The sequence below is a fragment of the Ranitomeya imitator genome, chromosome 5 (genome assembly GCF_032444005.1).
Source record: "Ranitomeya imitator isolate aRanImi1 chromosome 5, aRanImi1.pri, whole genome shotgun sequence".
NCBI lineage: Eukaryota > Metazoa > Chordata > Amphibia > Anura > Dendrobatidae > Ranitomeya > Ranitomeya imitator.
Genome location: NC_091286.1, coordinates 309,154,157 through 309,177,052, shown reverse-complemented (window position 1 = coordinate 309,177,052; position 22,896 = coordinate 309,154,157). Strand labels below are relative to the sequence as shown.

General features: G+C 43.8%; 1 protein-coding gene across 1 annotated transcript in view; it reads right to left on the bottom strand.

Annotated features, from left to right (window-relative positions):
* ASCC3 (activating signal cointegrator 1 complex subunit 3) overlaps positions 1 to 22,896 on the bottom strand; it is an 887,461-nt gene that overhangs the window by 119,089 nt on the left and 745,476 nt on the right. Inside the window, exon 33 of the mRNA XM_069726311.1 lies at positions 17,932 to 18,057. Coding sequence (XP_069582412.1) covers positions 17,932 to 18,057 — 126 coding nt within the window. The remainder of the gene's footprint in view (positions 1 to 17,931; positions 18,058 to 22,896) is intronic.

Sequence of the window (22,896 nt, the reverse complement as noted above, 5' to 3'; positions counted from 1 at the left end):
TTGAAGGATAATACTAGACTTGTGTGTGTTTTAGGGCGAGTTTCATGTGTCAAGTTGTGTGTTGAGTTGCATGTGGCTACTTTAGTTTTGTGTGGCGACATGCGTGTAGCAACTTTTTGTATTTCGAGTTGCATGTGACAAGTTAGTGTAGCAAGTTGTGTGCAGCAAGTTTTGCGCATGGCGAGTTTTGCGTGTGGTGCGTTTTGAGTATGTGCAAGTTTTGTGTGAGGCAACTTTTGCATGTGTTGCAACTTTTGTGCATGTGGCAATTTTTTCGCGTGTGCAAGTTTTGCGTGTGGCGAGTTTTCCATGAGGTGAGTTTTGCAAATGTGGCGAGTTTTGCGTGAGCCTAGTTTTGCATGTGGCGAGTTTTGCATGTGGTGCGTTTTGAGTATGTGCAAGTTTTGTGTGAGGCAACTTTTGCATGTGTTGTAACTTTTGTGCATGTGGCAATTTTTCCGCGTGTGCAAGTTTTGCGTGTGGCGAGTTTTCCATGAGGTGAGTTTTGCAAATGTGGTGAGTTTTGCATGAGCCTAGTTTTGCATGTGGCGGGTTTTGCGTGTGGCGAGTTTTGAGCCGCGACTTTTGTGTTTCGGCTTTTATGTGGCGAGGTTGGTGTATGTGTGGTGAAATGTGTGCTGAGGGTGGTGTATGTGTTCAAGCACGTGGTAGTGTGTGGCGCATTTTGTGTGTGTGTTCATATCCCCGTGTGTGGTGAGTATCCCATGTCGGGGCCCCACCTTAGCAACTGTACGGTATATACTCTTTGGCGCCATCACTCTCACCCTTTAAGTCCCCCATGTTCACATCTGGCAGCTGTCAATTTGCCTCCAACACTTTTCCTTTCACTTTTTCCCCATTATGTAGATAGAGGCAAAATTGTTTGGTGAATTGGAACGTGCGGTGTTAAAATTTCGCCTCACAACATAGCCTATGACGCTCTCGGGGTCCAGACATGTGACTGTGCAAAATGTTGTGGCTGTAGCCGCGACGGTGCAGATGCCAATCCCGGACACACACACACACACACACACACACACACACACACACACACACACACACACACACACACACACACATTCAGCTTTATATATTAGATTATGGTATTCCTAATTGACCTAAAATGGGAAAGGGTTATTCAGTTTTCATGTCAGATATTGAGAAAAACCTGCAGATGTGTCTTGTTATATAGTGTATGTATACTTCTGGTTTCAACTGTATGTTCCCACAGAGTGAATATGCAGCAGATTTTCATTTACCGTATATACTCGAGTATAAGCCGAGATTTTCAGCCCACTTTTTTGGGCTGAAAGTCCCCCTCTCGGCTTATACTCGAGTCATATACCCGGGGGTCGGCAGGGGAGGGGGAGCGGGGGCTGTGTAGTTATACTTACCTGCTCCTGGCGCGGTCCCTACAGTCCCTGTCTTCCCCGGCGCTGCAGATTCTTCCTGTACTGAGTGGTCACATGGCACCGCTCATTACAGAAATGAATAGGCGGCTCCACCTCCCATAGGGGAGGAGCCGCATATTCATTGCTGTAAATGATCGGTAACTGTGACCGCTCAATTACAGGAAGAAGCTGCAGTGCCGGGGAAGCCAGGGACTGCAGGGACCGCGCCAGGAGCAGGTAAGTATACGGGGAGCGCAGTGCTGCGCTATATTTACCTGCTCCTCGCTCCGGTGCGGCTCTGTCTGCAGCGTCCTCTAGCAGTGACGCTCAGGTTAGAGGGCGCTGTGACGTAGTCAGTGCGCGCCCTCTGCTGAGCGTCAGTGCTGGAGACGGAGCCGCACGAGGAGCAGGTAATTATTGAAAGCGCCGGCACCCTGAGCAAGAGAGGTAACATAGTAACATAGTTAGTAAGGCCGAAAAAAGACATTTGTCCATCCAGTTCAGCCTATATTCCATCATAATAAATCCCCAGATCTACGTCCTTCTACAGAACCTAATAATTGTATGATACAATGTTGTTCTGCTCCAGGAAGACATCCAGGCCTCTCTTGAACCCCTCGACTGAGTTCGCCATCACCACCTCCTCAGGCAAGCAATTCCAGATTCTCACTGCCCTAACAGTAAAGAATCCTCTTCTATGTTGGTGGAAAAACCTTCTCTCCTCCAGACGCAAAGAATGCCCCCTTGTGCCCGTCACCTTCCTTGGTATAAACAGATCCTCAGCGAGATATTTGTATTGTCCCCTTATATACTTATACATGGTTATTAGATCGCCCCTCAGTCGTCTTTTTTCTAGACTAAATAATCCTAATTTCGCTAATCTATCTGGGTATTGTAGTTCTCCCATCCCCTTTATTAATTTTGTTGCCCTCCTTTGTACTCTCTCTAGTTCCATTATATCCTTCATGAGCACCGGTGCCCAAAACTGGACACAGTACTCCATGTGCGGTCTAACTAGGGATTTGTACAGAGGCAGTATAATGCTCTCATCATGTGTATCCAGACCTCTTTTAATGCACCCCATGATCCTGTTTGCCTTGGCAGCTGCTGCCTGGCACTGGCTGCTCCAGGTAAGTTTATCATTAACTAGGATCCCCAAGTCCTTCTCCCTGTCAGATTTACCCAGTGGTTTCCCATTCAGTGTGTAATGGTGATATTGATTCCTTCTTCCCATGTGTATAACCTTACATTTATCATTGTTAAACCTCATTTGCCACCTTTCAGCCCAAGTTTCCAACTTATCCAGATCCATCTGTAGCAGAATACTATCTTCTCTTGTATTAACTGCTTTACATAGTTTTGTATCATCTGCAAATATCGATATTTTACTGTGTAAACCTTCTACCAGATCATTAATGAATATGTTGAAGAGAACAGGTCCCAATACTGACCCCTGCGGTACCCCACTGGTCACAGCGACCCAGTTAGAGACTATACCATTTATAACCACCCTCTGCTTTCTATCACTAAGCCAGTTACTAACCCATTTACACACATTTTCCCCCAGACCAAGCATTCTCATTTTGTGTACCAACCTCTTGTGCGGCACGGTATCAAACGCTTTGGAAAAATCGAGACATACCACGTCCAATGACTCACTGTGGTCCAGCCTATAGCTTACCTCTTCATAAAAACTGATTAGATTGGTTTGACAGGAGCGATTTCTCATAAACCCATGCTGATATGGAGTTAAACAGTTATTCTCATTGAGATAATCCAGAATAACATCCCTCAGAAACCCTTCAAATATTTTACCAACAATAGAGGTTAGACTTACTGGTCTATAATTTCCAGGTTCACTTTTAGAGCCCTTTTTGAATATTGGCACCACATTTGCTATGCGCCAGTCCTGCGGAACAGATCCTGTCGCTATAGAGTCCCTAAAAATAAGAAATAATGGTTTATCTATTACATTACTTAGTTCCCTTAGTACTCGTGGGTGTATGCCATCCGGACCCGGAGATTTATCTATTTTAATCTTATTTAGCCGATTTCGCACCTCTTCTTGGGTTAGATTGGTGACCCTTAATATAGGGTTTTCATTGTTTCTTGGGATTTCACCTAGCATTTCATTTTCCACCGTGAATACCGTGGAGAAGAAGGTGTTTAATATGTTAGCTTTTTCCTCGTCATCTACAACCATTCTTTCCTCACTATTTTTTAAGGGGCCTACATTTTCAGTTTTTATTCTTTTACTATTGATATAGTTGAAGAACAGTTTGGGATTAGTTTTACTCTCCTTAGCAATGTGCTTCTCTGTTTCCTTTTTGGCAGCTTTAATTAGTTTTTTAGATAAAGTATTTTTCTCCCTATAGCTTTTTAGAGCTTCAATGGTGCCATCCTGCTTTAGTAGTGCAAATGCTTTCTTTTTACTGTTAATTGCCTGTCTTACTTCTTTGTTTAGCCACATTGGGTTTTTCCTATTTCTAGTCCTTTTATTCCCACAAGGTATAAACCGCTTACACTGCCTATTTAGGATGTTCTTAAACATTTCCCATTTATTATCTGTATTCTTATTTCTGAGGATATTGTCCCAGTCTACCAGATTAAGGGCATCTCTAAGCTGGTCAAACTTTGCCTTCCTAAAGTTCAGTGTTTTTGTGACTCCCTGACAAGTCCCCCTAGTGAAAGACAGGTGAAACTGTACAATATTGTGGTCGCTATTTCCTAGATGCCCAACCACCTGCAGATTTGTTATTCTGTCAGGTCTATTAGACAGTATTAGGTCTAAAAGTGCTGCTCCTCTGGTTGGATTCTGCACCAATTGTGAAAGATAATTTTTCTTGGTTATTAGCAGAAACCTGTTGCCTTTATGGGTTTCACAGGTTTCACTTTCCCAGTTAATATCCGGGTAGTTAAAGTCCCCCATAACCAGGACCTCATTATGGGTTGCAGCTTCATCTATCTGCTTTAGAAGTAGACTTTCCATGGTTTCTGTTATATTTGGGGGTTTGAAACAGACCCCAATGAGAATTTTGTTACCATTTTTCCCTCCATGAATTTCGACCCATATGGACTCGACATCCTCATTTCCTTCGCTAGTATCCTCCCTTAAAGTGGACTTTAGACAAGACTTTACAAAGAGACAAACCCCTCCTCCTCTCCGATTTTTACGATCCTTTCTAAACAGACTGTAACCCTGTAAGTTAACTGCCCAGTCATAGCTTTCATCTAACCATGTCTCGGTTATTCCCACTATGTCAAAGTTACCTGTAGATATTTCTGCTTCTAGTTCTTCCATCTTGTTTGTCAGGCTTCTGGCGTTTGCGAGCATGCAGTTTAGAGGATTTTGTTTGGTTCCAATCTCCTCGCTGTGGATTGTTTTAGAAATGTTCTTACCTCCCATCGGAGTATGTTTTCCTGGGTCTTCTTTGTTCAAGTCTAATGTTTTTCTTCCCGTCCCCTCTTCTTCTAGTTTAACGCCCTCCTGATGAGTGTAGCGAGTCTTCTGGCGAATGTGTGTTTCCCAGGTTTGTTGAGGTGTAGTCCATCTCTGGCGAGGAGTCCATCGTACCAGTAATTCACACCGTGGTCCAGGAATCCGAATCCTTGTTGTCTGCACCATCGTCTTAGCCAGTTGTTTGCATCAAGGATCCTGTTCCATCTCCTGGTGCCATGCCCATCTACTGGAAGGATAGAAGAAAAAACTACCTGTGCATCCAGTTCCTTTACTTTCTTCCCCAACTCTTCAAAGTCTTTGCAGATTGTAGGTAGGTCTTTCCTTGCCGTGTCATTGGTGCCAACATGTATCAGAAGAAATGGGTGGACGTCCTTGGAACTGAAGAGCTTTGGTATCCTATCGGTCACATCCTTGATCATCGCACCTGGAAGGCAGCATACTTCTCTTGCAGTTATGTCCGGTCTGCAGATGGCTGCTTCTGTGCCTCTCAGTAGTGAGTCTCCCACCACCACCACTCTTCGTTGCTTCTTGGCTGTACTTTTTGCTGTCACTTGTTGCTGTGTGCCCTTTTCTTTTTTGCTTGCTGGTATTGCTTCATCCTTAGGTGTGCCATCTTCATCCTCTACAAAGATTTGATATCGGTTCTTCAGTTGTGTGGTTGGTGATTTCTCCATGGTCTTCTTGCTTCTTTTGGTCACATGCTTCCACTCATCTGCTTTTGGAGGTTCTCTGACACTTTTTTCACCTTCTGTGACCAGTAGAGATGCTTCTGTTCTGTCTAGAAAGTCTTCATTCTCTTTGATGAGTTTCAAAGTTGCTATTCTTTCTTCCAGACCCCGCACCTTTTCTTCTAAAAGGGCCACTAGTCTACACTTCTGACAGGTGAAATTTGATTCTTCTTCTGGTCGGTCTGTGAACATGTAGCACATGCTGCAGCTCACCATGTAGGTTGTCACATCTGCCATGTTGCTCCTAGATCCTGCTGACTTGCTGTGTGTTTTCCTTCTTGTGTAATCTACTCAGCCAAGCTCTCTTGCAATAATATCCTACAGGTGAGTATGTGATTTTTTTTTTTTTTATGGCAGCACCAGCAGCATTATATAAGGAGCATCTATGGGGCCATAAAGAACGGTGCAGAGCATCATATATGGTACAGCATTATATAAGGAGCATCTATGGGGCCAAAAAGTACGGTGCAGAGCATTATATATGGCACAGCATTATATAAGGAGCATCTATGGGGCCAAAAAGTACGGTGCAGAGCATTATATATGGCACAGCATTATATAAGGAGCATCTATGGGGCCATAAAGAACGGTGCAGAGCATTATATATGGCACAGCATTATATAAGGAGCATCTATGGGGCCAAAAAGTACGGTGCAGAGCATTATATATGGCACAGCATTATATAAGGAGCATCTATGGGGCCAAAAAGTACGGTGCAGAGCATTATATATGGCACAGCTTTATATGGCACATCTATGGGGCCATAAAGAACGGTGCAGAGCATTATATATGGCACAGCATTATATAAGGAGCATCTATGGGGCCAAAAAGTATGGTGCAGAGCATTATATATGGCACAGCTTTATAAGGAGCATCTATGGGGAAATAATGAACGGTGCAGAGCAATATACCGTATATGGGGCACAGCTTTATAAGGAGCATCTATGGGGCCATAATCAACGGTGCAGAGCAATATATATGGGGCACAGCTTTATAAGGAGCATCTATGGGGCCATAATCAACGGTGCAGAGCAATATACAGTGGGGCAAAAAAGTATTTAGTCAGTCAGCAATAGTGCAAGTTCCACCACTTAAAAAGATGAGAGGCGTCTGTAATTTACATCATAGGTAGACCTCAACTATGGGAGACAAACTGAGAAAAAAAAATCCAGAAAATCACATTGTCTGTTTTTTTTAACAATTTATTTGCATATTATGGTGGAAAATAAGTATTTGGTCAGAAACAAACAATCAAGATTTCTGGCTCTCACAGACCTGTAACTTCTTCTTTAAGAGTCTCCTCTTTCCTCCACTCATTACCTGTAGTAATGGCACCTGTTTAAACTTGTTATCAGTATAAAAAGACACCTGTGCACACCCTCAAACAGTCTGACTCCAAACTCCACTATGGTGAAGACCAAAGAGCTGTCAAAGGACACCAGAAACAAAATTGTAGCCCTGCACCAGGCTGGGAAGACTGAATCTGCAATAGCCAACCAGCTTGGAGTGAAGAAATCAACAGTGGGAGCAATAATTAGAAAATGGAAGACATGCAAGACCACTGATAATCTCCCTCGATCTGGGGCTCCACGCAAAATCCCACCCCGTGGGGTCAGAATGATCACAAGAACGGTGAGCAAAAATCCCAGAACCACGCGGGGGGACCTAGTGAATGAACTGCAGGGAGCTGGGACCAAAGTAACAAGGCCTACCATAAGTAACACACTACGCCACCATGGACTCAGATCCTGCAGTGCCAGACGTGTCCCACTGCTTAAGCCAGTACATGTCCGGGCCCGTCTGAAGTTTGCTAGAGAGCATTTGGATGATCCAGAGGAGTTTTGGGAGAATGTCCTATGGTCTGATGAAACCAAACTGGAACTGTTTGGTAGAAACACAACTTGTCGTGTTTGGAGGAAAAAGAATACTGAGTTGCATCCATCAAACACCATACCTACTGTAAAGCATGGTGTTGGAAACATCATGCTTTGGGGCTGTTTCTCTGCAAAGGAGCTAGAACGACTGATCCGGGTACATGAAAGAATGAATGGGGCCATGTATTGTGAGATTTTGAGTGCAAACCTCCTTCCATCTGCAAGGGCATTGAAGATGAAACGTGGCTGGGTCTTTCAACATGACAATGATCCAAAGCACACCGCCAGGGCAACGAAGGAGTGGCTTCGTAAGAAGCATTTCAAGGTCCTGGAGTGGCCTAGCCAGTCTCCAGATCTCAACCCTATAGAAAACCTTTGGAGGGAGTTGAAAGTCCGTGTTGCCAAGCGAAAAGCCAAAATCATCACTGCTCTAGAGGAGATCTGCATGGAGGAATGGGCCAACATACCAACAACAGTGTGTGGCAACCTTGTGAAGACTTACAGAAAACGTTTGACCTCTGTCATTGCCAACAAAGGATATATTACAAAGTATTGAGATGAAATTTTGTTTCTGACCAAATACTTATTTTCCACCATAATATGCAAATAAATTGTTAAAAAAACAGACAATGTGATTTTCTGGATTTTTTTTCTCAGTTTGTCTCCCATAGTTGAGGTCTACCTATGATGTAAATTACAGACGCCTCTCATCTTTTTAAGTGGTGGAACTTGCACTATTGCTGACTGACTAAATACTTTTTTGCCCCACTGTATATATGGCACAGCTTTATAAGGAGCATCTATGAGGCCATAATGAACGGTGCAGAGCATTATATGTGGCACAGCTTTATATGGAGCATCTATGGGGCCATAATGAACGGTATAGAGCATTCTATATAGCACAGTTGTATATGGAGCATCTATGGGGCCATAATGAATGGTATAGAGCATTCTATATAGCACAGTTGTATATGGAGCATCTATGGGGCAATAATGAACGGTATGGAGCATCTATTTTTATTTTTGAAATTTACGAGTAGCTACTGCATTTTCCACCCTAGGCTTATACTCGAGTCAATAAGTTTTCCCAGTTTTTTGTGGCAAAATTAGGGGGGTCGGCTTATACTCGAGTATATACGGTAAATAAGTTTTTGGGATTTATTGAAATTAAAACATTTATAACTTTATATACTAAAAACAAAAAGAGTTGTAGTACAATAGTTATGTAGTGCAGTGTTTTTCAACCAGTGTGCCGCGGCACACTAGTGTGCCGCGACACATGGTCGGGTGTGCCGCGGGGAACGGGAGTCAGCTGTTCTCTGTGCCGACTGTCAAGCTGACAGCCGGCACAGAGAAGCTGCAGCGCGACGGCTCCCGGAGATCAATTGTACTCGCAGACATCTACCAGCTGCCAGCTGCGAGTACAATTGAGGCTCTGACCGCTGGGTCAGAGCGACGCCAGCAGCGTGATCAAGTCATGTGATCACGCTGCTGACGTCACTATCCGGCGCGCAGGAGACAGAAGACACTTGGTGGTAAGTGCTCCTGTGCTGTGGAGCTGAAGACACCGAAGATTCAGCGTGGGGTGGGTTTATGGGGAGTATGTGGGGGGATTTATTAAGTGTGTGGGGGGATTTATTAAGTGTGTGGGGGGGGATTTATTCAGTGTGTGGGGGGATTTATTCAGTGTGTGGGGGGATTTATTCAGTGTGTGGGGGGGGGAATTTATTCAGTGTGTGGGGGGATTTACTCAGTGTGTGGGGGGATTTATTCAGTGTGTGGGGGATTTATTCAGTGTGTGTGGGGATTTATTCAGTGTGTGGGGGGATTTATTCAGTGTGTGGGGGATTTATTCAGTGTGTGGGGGGATTTATTCAGTGTGTGGGGGGATTTATTCAGTGTGTGGGGGGATTTATTCAGTGTGTGGGGGGGATTTATTCAGTGTGTGGGGGGGATTTATTCAGTGTGTGGGGGGGATTTATTCAGTGTGTGGGGGGGATTTATTCAGTCTGTGGGGGGATTTATTCAGTGTGTGGGGGGGATTTATTCAGTGTGTGGGGGGATTTATTCAGTGTGTGGGGGGGATTTATTCAGTGTGTGGGGGGATTTATTCAGTGTGTGGGGGGATTTATTCAGTGTGTGGGGGGATTTATTCAGTGTGTGGGGGGATTTATTCAGTGTGTGGGGGGATTTATTCAGTGTGTGGGGGGATTTATTCAGTGTGTGGGGGGGGGATCTATTCAGTGTGTGGGGGATTTATTCAGTGTGTGTGGGGGATTTATTCTGCGGGGGGGGATTTATTCAGTGTGTGGGAGGGATTTATTCAGTGTGTGGGGGGATTTATTCAGTGTGTGGGGGGGATTTATTCAGTGTGTGGGGGGATTTATTCAGTGTGTGGGGGGGGATTTATTCAGTGTGTGGGGGGGGATTTATTCAGTGTGTGTGGGGGGGATTTATTCAGTGTGTGGGGGGGATTTATTCAGTGTGTGGGGGGGATTTATTCAGTGTGTACGTGGGGGGGGCTGGAATTTATTTAGCATGTGTGGGGCAGGGTGCATTTATTCTGTGTGGAAGGGGATGGATTTATTCTATCGGAAGGGGAGTGGATATATTCTGTGGGGGTGAGTGGGGAGATGGGGTGGACACAGTAGCGAGGGGAAAAATGTGTGCTGACAGTACTGGGAGCAACGGTGATGGGATGTGTGAGGACAGTATGGGGAGTCGGGGGAATGTGTGAGGGGGGAATGTGTGAGGAGGAAATATGGAGAGAGCAAAGGGGTATGTTAGCAGGGGGGGGATGTACAGGAGGAGGCTATTAGAAATGTGTGCAGACAGTATGGGGGGATGAAAGTGTGAGTGGACACATAATAGATACTGAGTAGTGTGAGGGTAACAGCCAGGAGGAGACAGTATGCCAAGTAGGAGGAGTGTAATGAAGGGGCACAGTAGAGAGACTGGGCTCTCTATGAGGGACACCGTATGAGAAGGCAGTGTGAAGTATGGAAAAGAGAGAGAGGGTAGTGTGGATGGCATGTACCATAAGAGGGACAGTGAGGGTCATATTATGTGCTGGGAATAAAGTGAGGGGCAATTATTTACTCAGGGGCTCAGCCTAGGGCAGATATTGTTATTCCGGAGCATTATAATAACACTGCTATCTTTAAGGTTGTTGTGTCGGGATGTGCTGCAGAAGACAGGAGAAGATGGAAGTCTGCAGAAACGAGCTCTGCCGGTGGATGAGAAGAGTCATCATGGCATCTGGACAAGGTGAAGATGAAAAGAAAGAGGCGACTCCACAAACAACGTCATCTATCAGGTACCTGGATGTAAATGTGTTTTTTTTGTGATACTAATTCTCATTTTTATTTGTTAGGAACATTAAAGGGGATGTCCAAGGTTGTGATGAGTCTGCAGTCATACTATGTGACTGCAGACTTCTGAATTCTCACAGTGCACACTGCTATCATAATTCTCTGATGTTGGTGATTTACATACATGCGGTCACGTGCTGACTAGACATGTGTGGCCTCATTCAATGAAAATGAATTGACTGAGGCCGGACACGTCTAGTTAGAATGTGGCCAGAAGTATCCAAATCACATACTTGTGCTGTCATGACCGTCCACTCTGGCCACCGGCAAGGGAGAATCCTGAAAGTGTGCAGTGCTTGCGCTGTGAGAATTCAGAAGCCTGCAGTCACATAGAATGACTGCAGACTTTCATCTCAAACCTGGACGCACCATTTTGTGCCATTTTGGTTGGTGGTGTGCCTCGGGATTTTTTAAGTATAAAAAGTGTGCCGCGGCTCAAAAAAGGTTGAAAATCACTGATGTAGTGGATTTTCATTGCAATGTACAATAGGTCTGTAGTATAGTTTTGTTTATTTTTCCATCACTTTACTGGATATTATCCAGTACCTTATAATAAGAAAACAGTGAGCAAAAAGACTCACTATGAGCAGTTATAGGCTAGCAACATTGAGACTGAGGACAAATGTATGAGGTGGCATCATTAGACTCAAGTGGTCAGTGGACATACTTTGCCAGAAATCTGCTGAATATGGATGAAATAAACATACCGTAGATTACTGTATGGACCAGTGGAAACAAAGCATCAAAGAGGCTAAGTAAATATACTGTATATTAACTTTAACCATTATAGGCCATCCATTGCTATGGTGTAGATAGTAATTCATTGTCCATGCAGTCCGATCTGTGGACAACATGGTAAAGAGAAGAAACCGTGCAGACTGATATATAGATCTACAACACACAAATAAGAACTACAACCATCAGTTAAAAAATGGGTCTAGTTCTGAGAAGTGATTCATATTAAAATTGTATTTTATTAATTCAAAAAATTAAAAAACATAAATATAAGCAAAATGTCACGGGGCTACCGCGACTAAGAGGCTTCAGAGAACCGCAGCGCTCTGGGCCTTGTTCACACACAGTGAACAGAAGCTCTTCTCCTGAATTCTGACCTGGCTGCCTTGTGCCAGCAGTGCAGGAGTTAACCTTGTTGCTGAAGTTGCTGAGAGCTTAGTCTCTCAGCTGAATTGGATTTTGTAATCTCTTCCTCTATATAGACCTAGCTTTGACTACAACTGTTGTCAGTGATCAGATCAGCTGCCTGGCTAGGAGTGTGAAGGAGCGTGGTGTTAGGAGTTGGAGGTTTATCTACTCAGATTTGTGTCTGCTTATTTGGTTGCATGTTAAACCTGTTTTCCCTCCTTTGTTGTTGCTACCCTTTTTCCTACTCAGTGTTTCCTCTGTGGTTGTGTGAGCTTTTGGGGTGTCTCCTATTTAAGTTACCTTGTCTGTATTTCCTGTCTATTTGCGGTTTTGCTATTTTTGTGCAGTCCTCCTTCCTGAGGGGGAGAGGGGGCCACTGATAGGGTCTACCCAGGAGACAGGGATACGCTGGTGGCTCAAGACTCCTTTATTGGTACCCCTGAGATAAGGGCAATTTCAGGGCCCCTTTATAGAGTCAGGGACAGGTGCAGGTCCCAGTACGCCATCCTGCCCCTTTATCGCCGTTTACAGCGAGACACAAAATTATCATGTAGGGGACAATGTTTAGGGACACAATCAAAATTCATAGTTTATAAGTATAGGTATGGAAGCAAAAACGTTAATGACAAACCATAAAAAGCTACAGTGCTATTGTATTATCATTATTATTTATTTATATAGCACCATTAATTCCATGGTGCTGTACATGAGAAAGGGGTTACATACAGGGTTATAGATATCGTTAACAGTAAACAAATTTACAATGACAGACTGGTACAGAGGGGAGAGGATCCTGTCCTTGCGGACTTACATTCTTTGGTATAATGGGGAAGAGACAGGAGGTCGGGGTACTGCAGCTCTGGTGGTGGTGAGGCAGCAGCTCTGGTGGTGGTGAGGCGGCAGCTCGGGTGGTTGGTGAGGCGGCAGCTCAGGTGGTTGGTGACGTGGCCGCAGCTCGGGTGGTTGGTGAGGCGGCAGAATGGTTATTGCAGGCTGTAGGCTTTCTTGAAGAGATGGGTTTTCAGGTTCCGTCTGAAGAATCCGAGGGTGGTGGATAATTGGACATGTTGAGGTGTGGAATTCCAGAGGATGGGGGATATTCAGGAGAAATCTTGGAGGCGGTTGTGTGAGGAACAAATAAGTGTGGAGGAGAGTAGGAGGTCTTGGGAGGATCGAAGATTATGTGAGGGAAGATAGTGGGAGATTAGTTCAGAGATATAGGGAGGGGACAGGTTGTGGATGGCTTTGTACATCAGTTTTTAGTAGTTTAAACTGGATTCGTTGGGGAATTCGGAGCCAGTGGAGGGATTTGCAGAGGGGAGAAGCAGGGGAGTAGCAAGGAGAGAGGTGGATTAGCCAAGCAGCAGAGTTGAGGACAGACTGAAGTGGTGCAAGGGAGTTAGTAGGGAGGCCACAGAGGAGGGTGTTGCAGTAATCATGGCGGGAGATGATGCGGGCATGCACAAGAGTTTTAGTAGATTATGGGCTGAGGAAGGGACGGATTCTGGCAATATTTTTGAGTTGGAGGTGACAGGAGGTGGCAAGAGTTTGGACGTGTGGTTTGAAGGACAGGGCAGAGTCGAGAGTTACCCTGAGGCACAGGATTTCAGGTGCGGGAGAGAGTGTGATGCTGTTTACCATAATAGATAGATAGATCGATAGATAGACAGATAGATCAGGTAGAGGGATACGTGAGATGGGGGAAAGAGGATGAGTTCGGTTTTGTCTACATTGAGTTTTAGGAAGCGAGAGTTGAAGGAGGATGATATGGCTGACAGACACTCCGGGATTCTGGACAGCAGAGAGGCGATATCTGAGCCAGAGAGGTAGATCAGAGTGTCGTCTGCATTTAGGTGGTACTGGAACCATGGGACTTTATGAGTTGCCCTAGGCCAAGGGTATAGATGGAAAAAAGTAGGGGCCCTAGGACAGAGCCCTGAGGGAATCCAACAGAGAGAGGGCGGAGTGAGGAGGTAGTGTGGGAGTGGGAAACGCTAAATGTGCGGTCGGAAAGGTATGAGGCAATCCAGAACAGGGCAAGGCCTTTGATTGTAAACATCCTATACCAATTATAATGCAATTTCAATCTAAAGGAACACCTGTTCAATTATATAAACAATACATATAGTCTAGGCAATGATAATCAATAGAGATGAAATTTAGAAATCAAGTATAAACTAACATATGCTGTATGGTAAAACCATAAAGTGCTAGTGTGCCTATAGGTAAGGTGCCATCTATCCCCGGAAGAAACTGGAGGCGAAACGCGTGTCAGGGTGTGGGGATGCTGTGTTGGGCACATCTATTTGGCTACTGGGAACACTGTCCAAAAGTTAATATGGCACCTAAACACTTTGATTACCCTTCTGAGGCATTACCTTGGTTTAGGCAGGATGCATCTATGAATACTGTTGTAGGCAATTTACATTTAGCATACTATTTGGGGAATAGATGGCACCTTATCTATAGGCACACTAGCACTTTATGGTTTTACCATACATCATATGATAGATTATAGGGAAGATTAGCAAGTGCCAGAGGACCCAGTGGACGTTGCTATAATGTGAGCCAGCACTCATCACTGGCAAATTACCTGCCAAAGTATATGCGGATGAAGTCAGATCTGAGCATGTGTTTTCCTAAGAAGTTAGAATAATGACGTAAAAGGGCATTCGGATGACAGTATTCTTGTGTATATTCAGATTGCTTGTCCAGTGCCACAACACTGAATGAATGCCTGATTGTTCAGCACTGCATATTTCATTCACCTAAATAGTACCATAGCACAAGGTAAACAATTTGCATTCTCAAGGAAAATATGTTTGTTCCCCATGTTTGCGAAGGTTTCTTTTCAAATTGCAATGAAATGCTGAAAGTTTCCTTAGTTTCTTGTGCAACTGGACAAAATGTGTTTGTTGGAAAACAGGAACTGTAAGGGTAGGTGCACACGGTCAGTAAACGCTCCAGGTTGGATGCTGCGTACATCTGCAGCGTCCAACCCGCAGCGGCCAGATGTTACAGCATAGTGGATGAGATTTCAAGAAATCCCATGTCCACTATGCGCCCAGAGATGCCCGCGGATCACCCCCAGAGACAGACATGCAGCGCGTCTTTCCAGACTGCAGCATGTCAATTTCTCTTGCAGAGACGCGAGTTTCCACAAGATAAATTTCACCCATACAATGTATTGGGCGCAGTGATTCCGCACGGTTCAGTGAACACATACAGATTCACCTGCGTTCAAAAGCCGGCAGCACTTTGGACGGAGTAGACATGTGCTGCTTCCAAAGCGCTGCCAATTACTGACCGTGTGCACATACCCCAAGTATCTTTGGGAGTGGGACTGGTGTCAGTGACTACATTTAGTGACCCCATCCATAGAGCACATAGATTCTATATACGGAATAGGGACAAATTAATATGGTATCATTGTCCTTGTGATAAGGCCTCATTCACACATCTGTGCTGCACATACATGTCCTATCTGAACGTACCTATTATAATCTACGGAGCAATTCACATGACCATGTTTTTCTATCGATCATGTGTCCTTAGAAATCTCAAGGAGACATGTCTGTTATTTCCGGTATCACAGATGAAAACGCCAATACAAGTCTGCAGGTCTGTGAAAATCCATGGAATGCCGAAACAGCAAAAAAAATGGACACACAGACAGTACACTGATGATAAAAAATGGACACACGGACCGTACACAGATGTCATCTGTATTTTCGATCAGTGTGTCATCAGTACCATATTTGACTACCGTGTTTAAACACAGACGTTTGAATGAGGCCTAATATACATTTCTGCCCAAAGTCTGGAATAAGAAGAATAACTTCCACCATTGTTACCTGCTGGTAATTGCGTAGTCACCCAGGCTTAGGGAAACAATCTACTTATATTAGATCGCACCAGAAAGTTGTCAAGACTACACGACAAGTAAATGAACTTTTCCGAACAAGCCAATGATGCAGTGACTTAATGGAATCACTGTTACGGAGCTTTCCTCCTGTGAGCCTCGTTAGCAGCCTATTCTGAAGTGGCGCTCTGACATTCCTATAGATGGGCCACCTGCCAGCAGCCACACCCTCCAAATCAGAGGCTCAATTACTCACTTAAGGAGCCATTATACAGACAATGCGGCACTGGGGCTCACCACATCTGGAAACTAACCAACCAAACAGGGATATGTCATGTGCAGATTCTGAACAATGTCACTGTAAATCCCCTTATTAGAGACACACTCTCGCCAGACATGGCTGCACATACACAGCACAAACAATATAAATATAATACAAATTGATTCCTAGGTTCTTGATTTTATAACACACAGCAGCGTTTTGTGCTATTATTTTGTATCACATTTCTATTAATTGGCATATTCATTTCAGCAGTGTATGATATCTGTAGACTGTGTATTTCTTCTCATCATTTGCTTTGCACCATTTTTGTAGGTATCATATAATGGTATTAGGTATTATAAAACAGGCTTGTATGGCATCTATTTTTAATCAGTTTGTTTAGGGAAATCTGTCAGTAAGATGAACCCCACAAACTGAATATATGGGCCTGCAGGTCTTGAAATGTTAATCCACTGGCACTTTTCGATTTGTTCCTGCATTCTAGGGTGATTAGTATTTTCATTCATTTGCAAAGGAGGCAATATGTGCTCTGGGCATGTGACAGAGCACTTTAGGAGCCACTGACTCTCCAGGTTGTTTACCCGCCCAGCGCCAGCCTTGCTAGCTTATTGATATTGCACTGAGCAAGGAAATCAGCTATCAATGAAGCCAAAGCTGCTGGTGTTGGGCGGGAAAACAACCTAAGGAAGGTAGTGGCTCCCTAAATGCTCTGTCACACCAAAAGAACTTTATACCTCATTTGAATATAAATAAAAATGACAACTGCTTGAGAATGCAGCAACAGATAGAAGATATAAAAGTGTGAATGGATTTACATTTCCAAGACTTGCATGCCCATATATGGGATTTGGGGAGGGTTTGACTTTGCTGACAGATTCCCTTTAAGGGAAAAAAAAGGTAAAACAAATGGTCAAAATGCAAGGAGGATTAGCAAGTAGTTTGGCGCGTTCACCTTGGATGCAATACTTTATACCAAAGCATCTGTTAGCGCATACCCCTTTTTTTTTGTTGAGTTCATACCAAATTTTACAGATATATTCTTAGAATGAATTTTCAAACTTTCTGAGCTAAGTAGTGTCCTATAGAAGTCTATTGGTGCTTTATTACACCTCTGTACAACGTTACAATAATGGCCATATGCATATTGCCTAATACTTTATTATCACAGATTGAAAAAAAATATAGCTGATAAAAAATTAAATAAAAGGAAAAATGGCAGAGGCTAACGAGGTTCCCAAAAAAGACATAGAAATAGGCGATAAATGACTGAGCTCCAAAGACTAGCATTTCAGTCAAACAACTGAGGTGAAGAGGAGTAGGGTAATCAGAACTCCATTCCTAGTAACCACGGGGGTCTGTCTAATGGGACTACATCAATCCTAAACTTATCGGCTATTCCGTTAATCCCTTGAAACCTTTAAGCAATTTTTTACTTTTTATTCTACAAAAAAAAACAATAAATTATGGTGAGCAGATTAGAAAAAATCTGATAAAAACAATGACAAGCCTCGTGAACATAACATTCTCAAGTGGTGTTCTGCTCTGTGCTCTGCTGTGCTTGTGGCAGATACGAGATGTATCAATATCTTTAATGAAGAACTTACGGTAGTATAAAAGTAAGTTAAGTAACAGATAAAACATGTTGGTATTATCAAAGCGAATAATTTCAACGGATAAAACGTGGGATATTACGTCTTCAATGCTGCAGAACTAAAAAAATGGCAAAATTGTATTTTATGGCAACGGCATATCTGCTGAAATGGACTTGGAAAATGAATCCCACCATTCAATAAACAAAAATAAGTAAAAAATATTTCACCTCGGGTTCATCAAAAGTCGACGGAAGAAGTAGGTCCACGTGATATAATCCATTGCATCCTGCTTTGAAGTAATGGTTCCAGCTGCAATTTCTGCATTTAAATGGTCAGACAGGACTTCCAGCAAACTACAAAGAGGCGCACATAAAACATACCTGAGTAACGCTAATTAATATCAAACATACTACTACTAATCATAATCTTTATTACATACATCCACTTCTAAACATAGCTCTAGTGAGAAACAAATTCTAGTCTATATGTAGATTCAAGATTTGTAGGTACTTTGAACCACTGTTAACTTATTTTATGGCATTTTATTTTACTAGAAATAATTGCTTTAAAAATTGCGGTGTTGCCCTTGGAAACAGACAACACTTTATCTCGACCTATTGTCAGACATGTGACTGACAAACGTAACGCTATCATCAAAGTCATCTGAGCTTCCAACATCCACTCCTCTCTGAAGGCAAGACTCCATCAGAAATAGAAAATTAGGTTTGAATATAAATTGAGAATAACACAATTATGCAACTAAAATTAGTGAGCGAGAATGCTAGCAAAGCGAACTGCTCAGTACTATGCAACATTTCAAGTAGATTTAACATCTAACAAGGTAACTGTTCCTTAAAGGGAACCTGTCACCCCCAAAATCGATGGTGAGGTAAGCTCACCGTCATCAGGGGCTTATCTAAAGCATTCTGTAATGCTGTAGATAAGCCCCCGATGTAACTTGAAAGAGGAGAAAAAGACGTTAGATTATACTCACCCAGGGGAGGCCCCGCTGCGGTCTGGTCAAATGGGTGTCTCAGGTCCGCTCCGGCGCCTCCCATCTTCATTCCATGACGTCCTCTTCTGGTCTTCACACCGCGGCTCCGGCGCAGGCGTACTTTGTCTGCCCTGTTGAGGGCAGAGCAAAGTGCTGCAGTGGGCAGGCGCTGGGCCTCTCTGACCTTTCCGGCGCCTGCGCACTGCAGTACTCTGCTCTGCCCTCAACAGGACAAAGTACGCCTGCGCCGGAGCCGCGGCGTGAAGACCAGAAGAGGACGTCATGGAATGAAGATGGGAGGCGCCGGAGCGGACCTGAGACACACCTTGTTATATAGAAAATGTTCAGCACAGCCAAGAGGAGGAGGTGCACGGTCATAGGTTCCCAAGCCTGTTATGTAAAATACAAGTGACTAGCACACTCCAAAAGTGTTGTGATGCAAAGTGGGGTTTTTTATTTACATACAGTATACACAAACGTTTCGGTCGTTACTGGACCTTCATCAGTGTGCTAGTATACTAGTATGCTTAGAGAAGCCCCGAGTAGTAAGATTAGATTGCATCAATAAAAGCCTGAAGATATATAGGATGCAGGGGTAGGCACAAGCCGCAGAGATACAATGGTGTGTCACAAGTGACACTAACTGCTGGATGGAGCAGGAGCCACGCGTAATATACCGCCAGAATGGCCTACAAAATAGTGCGCATGAGGTAGACACAAGCTACTGAGATAGGGTAATGTGTCACGGAATGACACCATCTGCTGAATGAAGCAGGAGGCACGTGGTATGTGCCGCCAGTATATGCTGCAAAATAGTGCTCAAGGGATAGGCGCAAACTATGTAAATAGGATAGTGTGTCATAAACTGACACTATCTGCAGAGGAAAGGACAATGTGACATCTATGGCACAGTGGGCTGCTAGCACTATATAGGCACGTAATGCAGAGGACTCACCTGCTGGATGAAGCAGGGGCCACACAGTATGCACAACCAGTCTGGGCTGCAAAAATAATGTCAGTTTATGACACACTATCCTATTTACATAGTTTGCGCCTATCCCTTGAGCACTATTTTGCAGCATATACTGGCGGCACATACCTCGTGCCTCCTGCTTCATTCAGCAGATGGTGTCATTCCGTGACACATTACCCTATCTCAGTAGCTTGTGTCTACCTCATGCGCACTATTTTGTAGGCCATTCTGGCGGTATATTACGCGTGGCTCCTGCTCCATCCAGCAGTTAGTGTCACTTGTGACACACCATTGTATCTCTGCGGCTTGTGCCTACCCCTGCGTCCTATATATCTTCAGACTTTTATTGATGCAATCTAATCTTACTACTCGGGGCTTCTCTAAGCATACTAGTATACTAGCACACTGATGAAGGTCCAGTAACGACCGAAACGTTTGTGTATACTGTATGTAAATAAAAACCCCACTTTGCATCACAACACTTTTGGAGTGTGCTAGTCACTTGTATTTTACACTGAGACACCCATTTGACCGGACCGTATTGGGACCGCCCCTGGGTGAGTATAATCTAACGTCTTTTTCTCCTCTTTCAGGTTACATCGGGGGCTTATCTACAGCATTACAGAATGCTGTAGATAAGCCCCTGATGACGGTGAGCTTACCTCACCATCGATTTTGGGGGTGACAGGTTCCCAGGTTCCCTTTAAAAGTATAGTTATATTCTATATTTTAAGCCTATGCTAATGAAACGGCAACTCTGGGGAAAATAGTAGGATGTCATTTTGAGAATTCATGAGGGGAGTTCTTCACCTTCAAGCTCTCTAATAAATTCACTTTTTATGCATTTAGCTTTCTATGGAGAGAGAGAGTGGGTTGCGAAAGTATTCACTTTCCTTGGCTTTTTACCTATTTTGCTACATTACAACCTGTATTTAAATATTCTTCTAATCCGATGTGTGTGTGACTCATCAGCACTAGTGATGAGCGAGCGTGCTTAGATAAGGTGCTATCCAAGCACACTTCTTTCGTAACAGAGTATCTTCGTTGAGCTTGAATACTATGTTCGATTCACCGTGGCTGCAAGTCTCGTGGCTGTTCAACAGCTGGCAAGACATGCAAAGATTCCCAAACTTACAGACAATTCCTGCATGTGTTGTGGCTGTCGAACAGCCATAAGACATGGAGCCACGGCGAATCGAACATAGCATTCAAACCCACCAAAGATATTCTATTAACACACGAGCGTGCTTGGATAATACCTTATCCGAGCATGCTTGCTCATCACTAATCAGAACTTAATAGTCTAAGTTGGTAAAGTGAAGTGAGAAAAATATAGGCATAAATTAAATTTATGGGATCAAATAACTAAAAATTGTCATGTGCATATGTAGTCACCTCTTTTGCGATGAAGCTCTTAAAAATTTCTGGTACAAGCAATTACCTTCATAAGTCACATGCTTAGTGATAGGAAGTCCACCTGTGTGCAATATAAGTGTCACATGCTTTTCTGAAAGGCAACAGAGGCTGCAACATCATTAAGCAAGTCAGTGACAAGGTGGCTGAGAAGTACAAGTGGGGGTTGGGTTTAAAAAAAATATCCCAATCTTTGATGATCCCCATCAGTAGTGCTGCACAAGGTGGCTCTTTTAGTTACAAATGCCTGAGGGGGTGACAGATTCCCTTTAATCAGAGAGGCAGCACACACAAAAAAGGCAACCCTGAAGGAGCTGCAGAGTTCTCAAGCAGAGACTGGAGTATCTGTCCATATGACACAATTAGCCATACACTCTCTAAAGGTGGCCTTTATGGAAGAGTGGCAAGAAATAATGCCTTTACTTACACACAAATAGTCTTCTTTTGAGTTTGCCAAAAGACATGTGTGAGACTACCCTAAATGTATGGAGGAAGGTGCTGTGGTCAGATGAGACCAAATTAAAAATTTTTTGGTCACCAAGGTAAACACTATATTTGGCGCCAAACCAACACAGCTCATCAACCCAAGAACACCATCCCCACAGTGAAACATGGTGGTGGCAGCTGTTGTGAATTCTGTTGTCGGGCTCCCTCCTGTGGTCATGAATGGTACTTCGGCTGGTTCTGTCCATGGACTTCCTCTGGTGGGTGTTTCTGAGTTTCCTTCCACAGGTGACGAGGTTAATTCGTTAGCAGGCTGCTCTATTTAACTCCACTTAGATCTCTGCTCCATGCCACCTGTCAATGTTCCAGTATTTGTCTAGTTCACTCCTGGATCGTTCTTGTGACCTGTCTTCCCAGCAGAAGCTAAGTTCCAGCTTGTATTTCTTTGGTTTGCTATTTTTCTGTCAAGCTTGCTATTTTTATTGTTGTCTTGCTTGCTGGAAGCTCTGGGACGCAGAGGGAGCGCCTCCGCACCGTGAGTCGGTGCGGAGGGTCTTTTTGCGCCCTCTGCGTGGTCTTTTTGTAGGTTTTTGTGCTGACCGCAAAGTAACCTTTCCTATCCTCGGTCTGTTCAGTAAGTCGGGCCTCACTTTGCTAAATCTATTTCATCTCTGTGTTTGTATTTTCATCTTTACTCACAGTCATTATATGTGGGGGGCTGCCTTTTCCTTTGGGGAATTTCTATGAGGCAAGGTAGGTTTTATTTTTCTTTCTCTAGGGCTAGCTAGTTTCTTAGGCTGTGCCGAGTTGCATAGGGAGCGTTAGGCGCAATCCACGGCTATTTCTAGTGTGTCTGATAGGATTAGGGATTGCGGTCAGCAGAGTTCCCACGTCCCAGAGCTCGTCCTTTATTATCAGTAACTATCAGGTCATTCCATGTGCTCTTAAACACCAGGTCCATTATTGTCCTGACCACCAGGTCATAACAGTACAGGTGGCCCAAAGTACTAATGCATCTCAATAGAGGGATAAGAGAAGTTCTGAGACAATTTTTTTTCTTTGCACTGTGTTTTGTCTCTCTTTTCCCCTTTACCTCTGGGTGGTTCAGGACACAGGTGTAAACATGGACATTCAAGGTCTGTCCTCTTGGATGGATAATCTCACTACAAGGGTACAAAACATTCAAGATTTAGTGGTTCAGAATCCGATGTCAGAGCCTAGGATTCCAATTCCTGATTTGTTTTTTGGTGATAGATCTAAGTTCTTGAATTTCAAAAATAATTGTAAATTGTTTCTTGCCTTGAAACCTCGCTCCTCAGGTGACCCTGTTCAACAAGTAAAGATCATTATTTCCTTGTTACGTGGTGA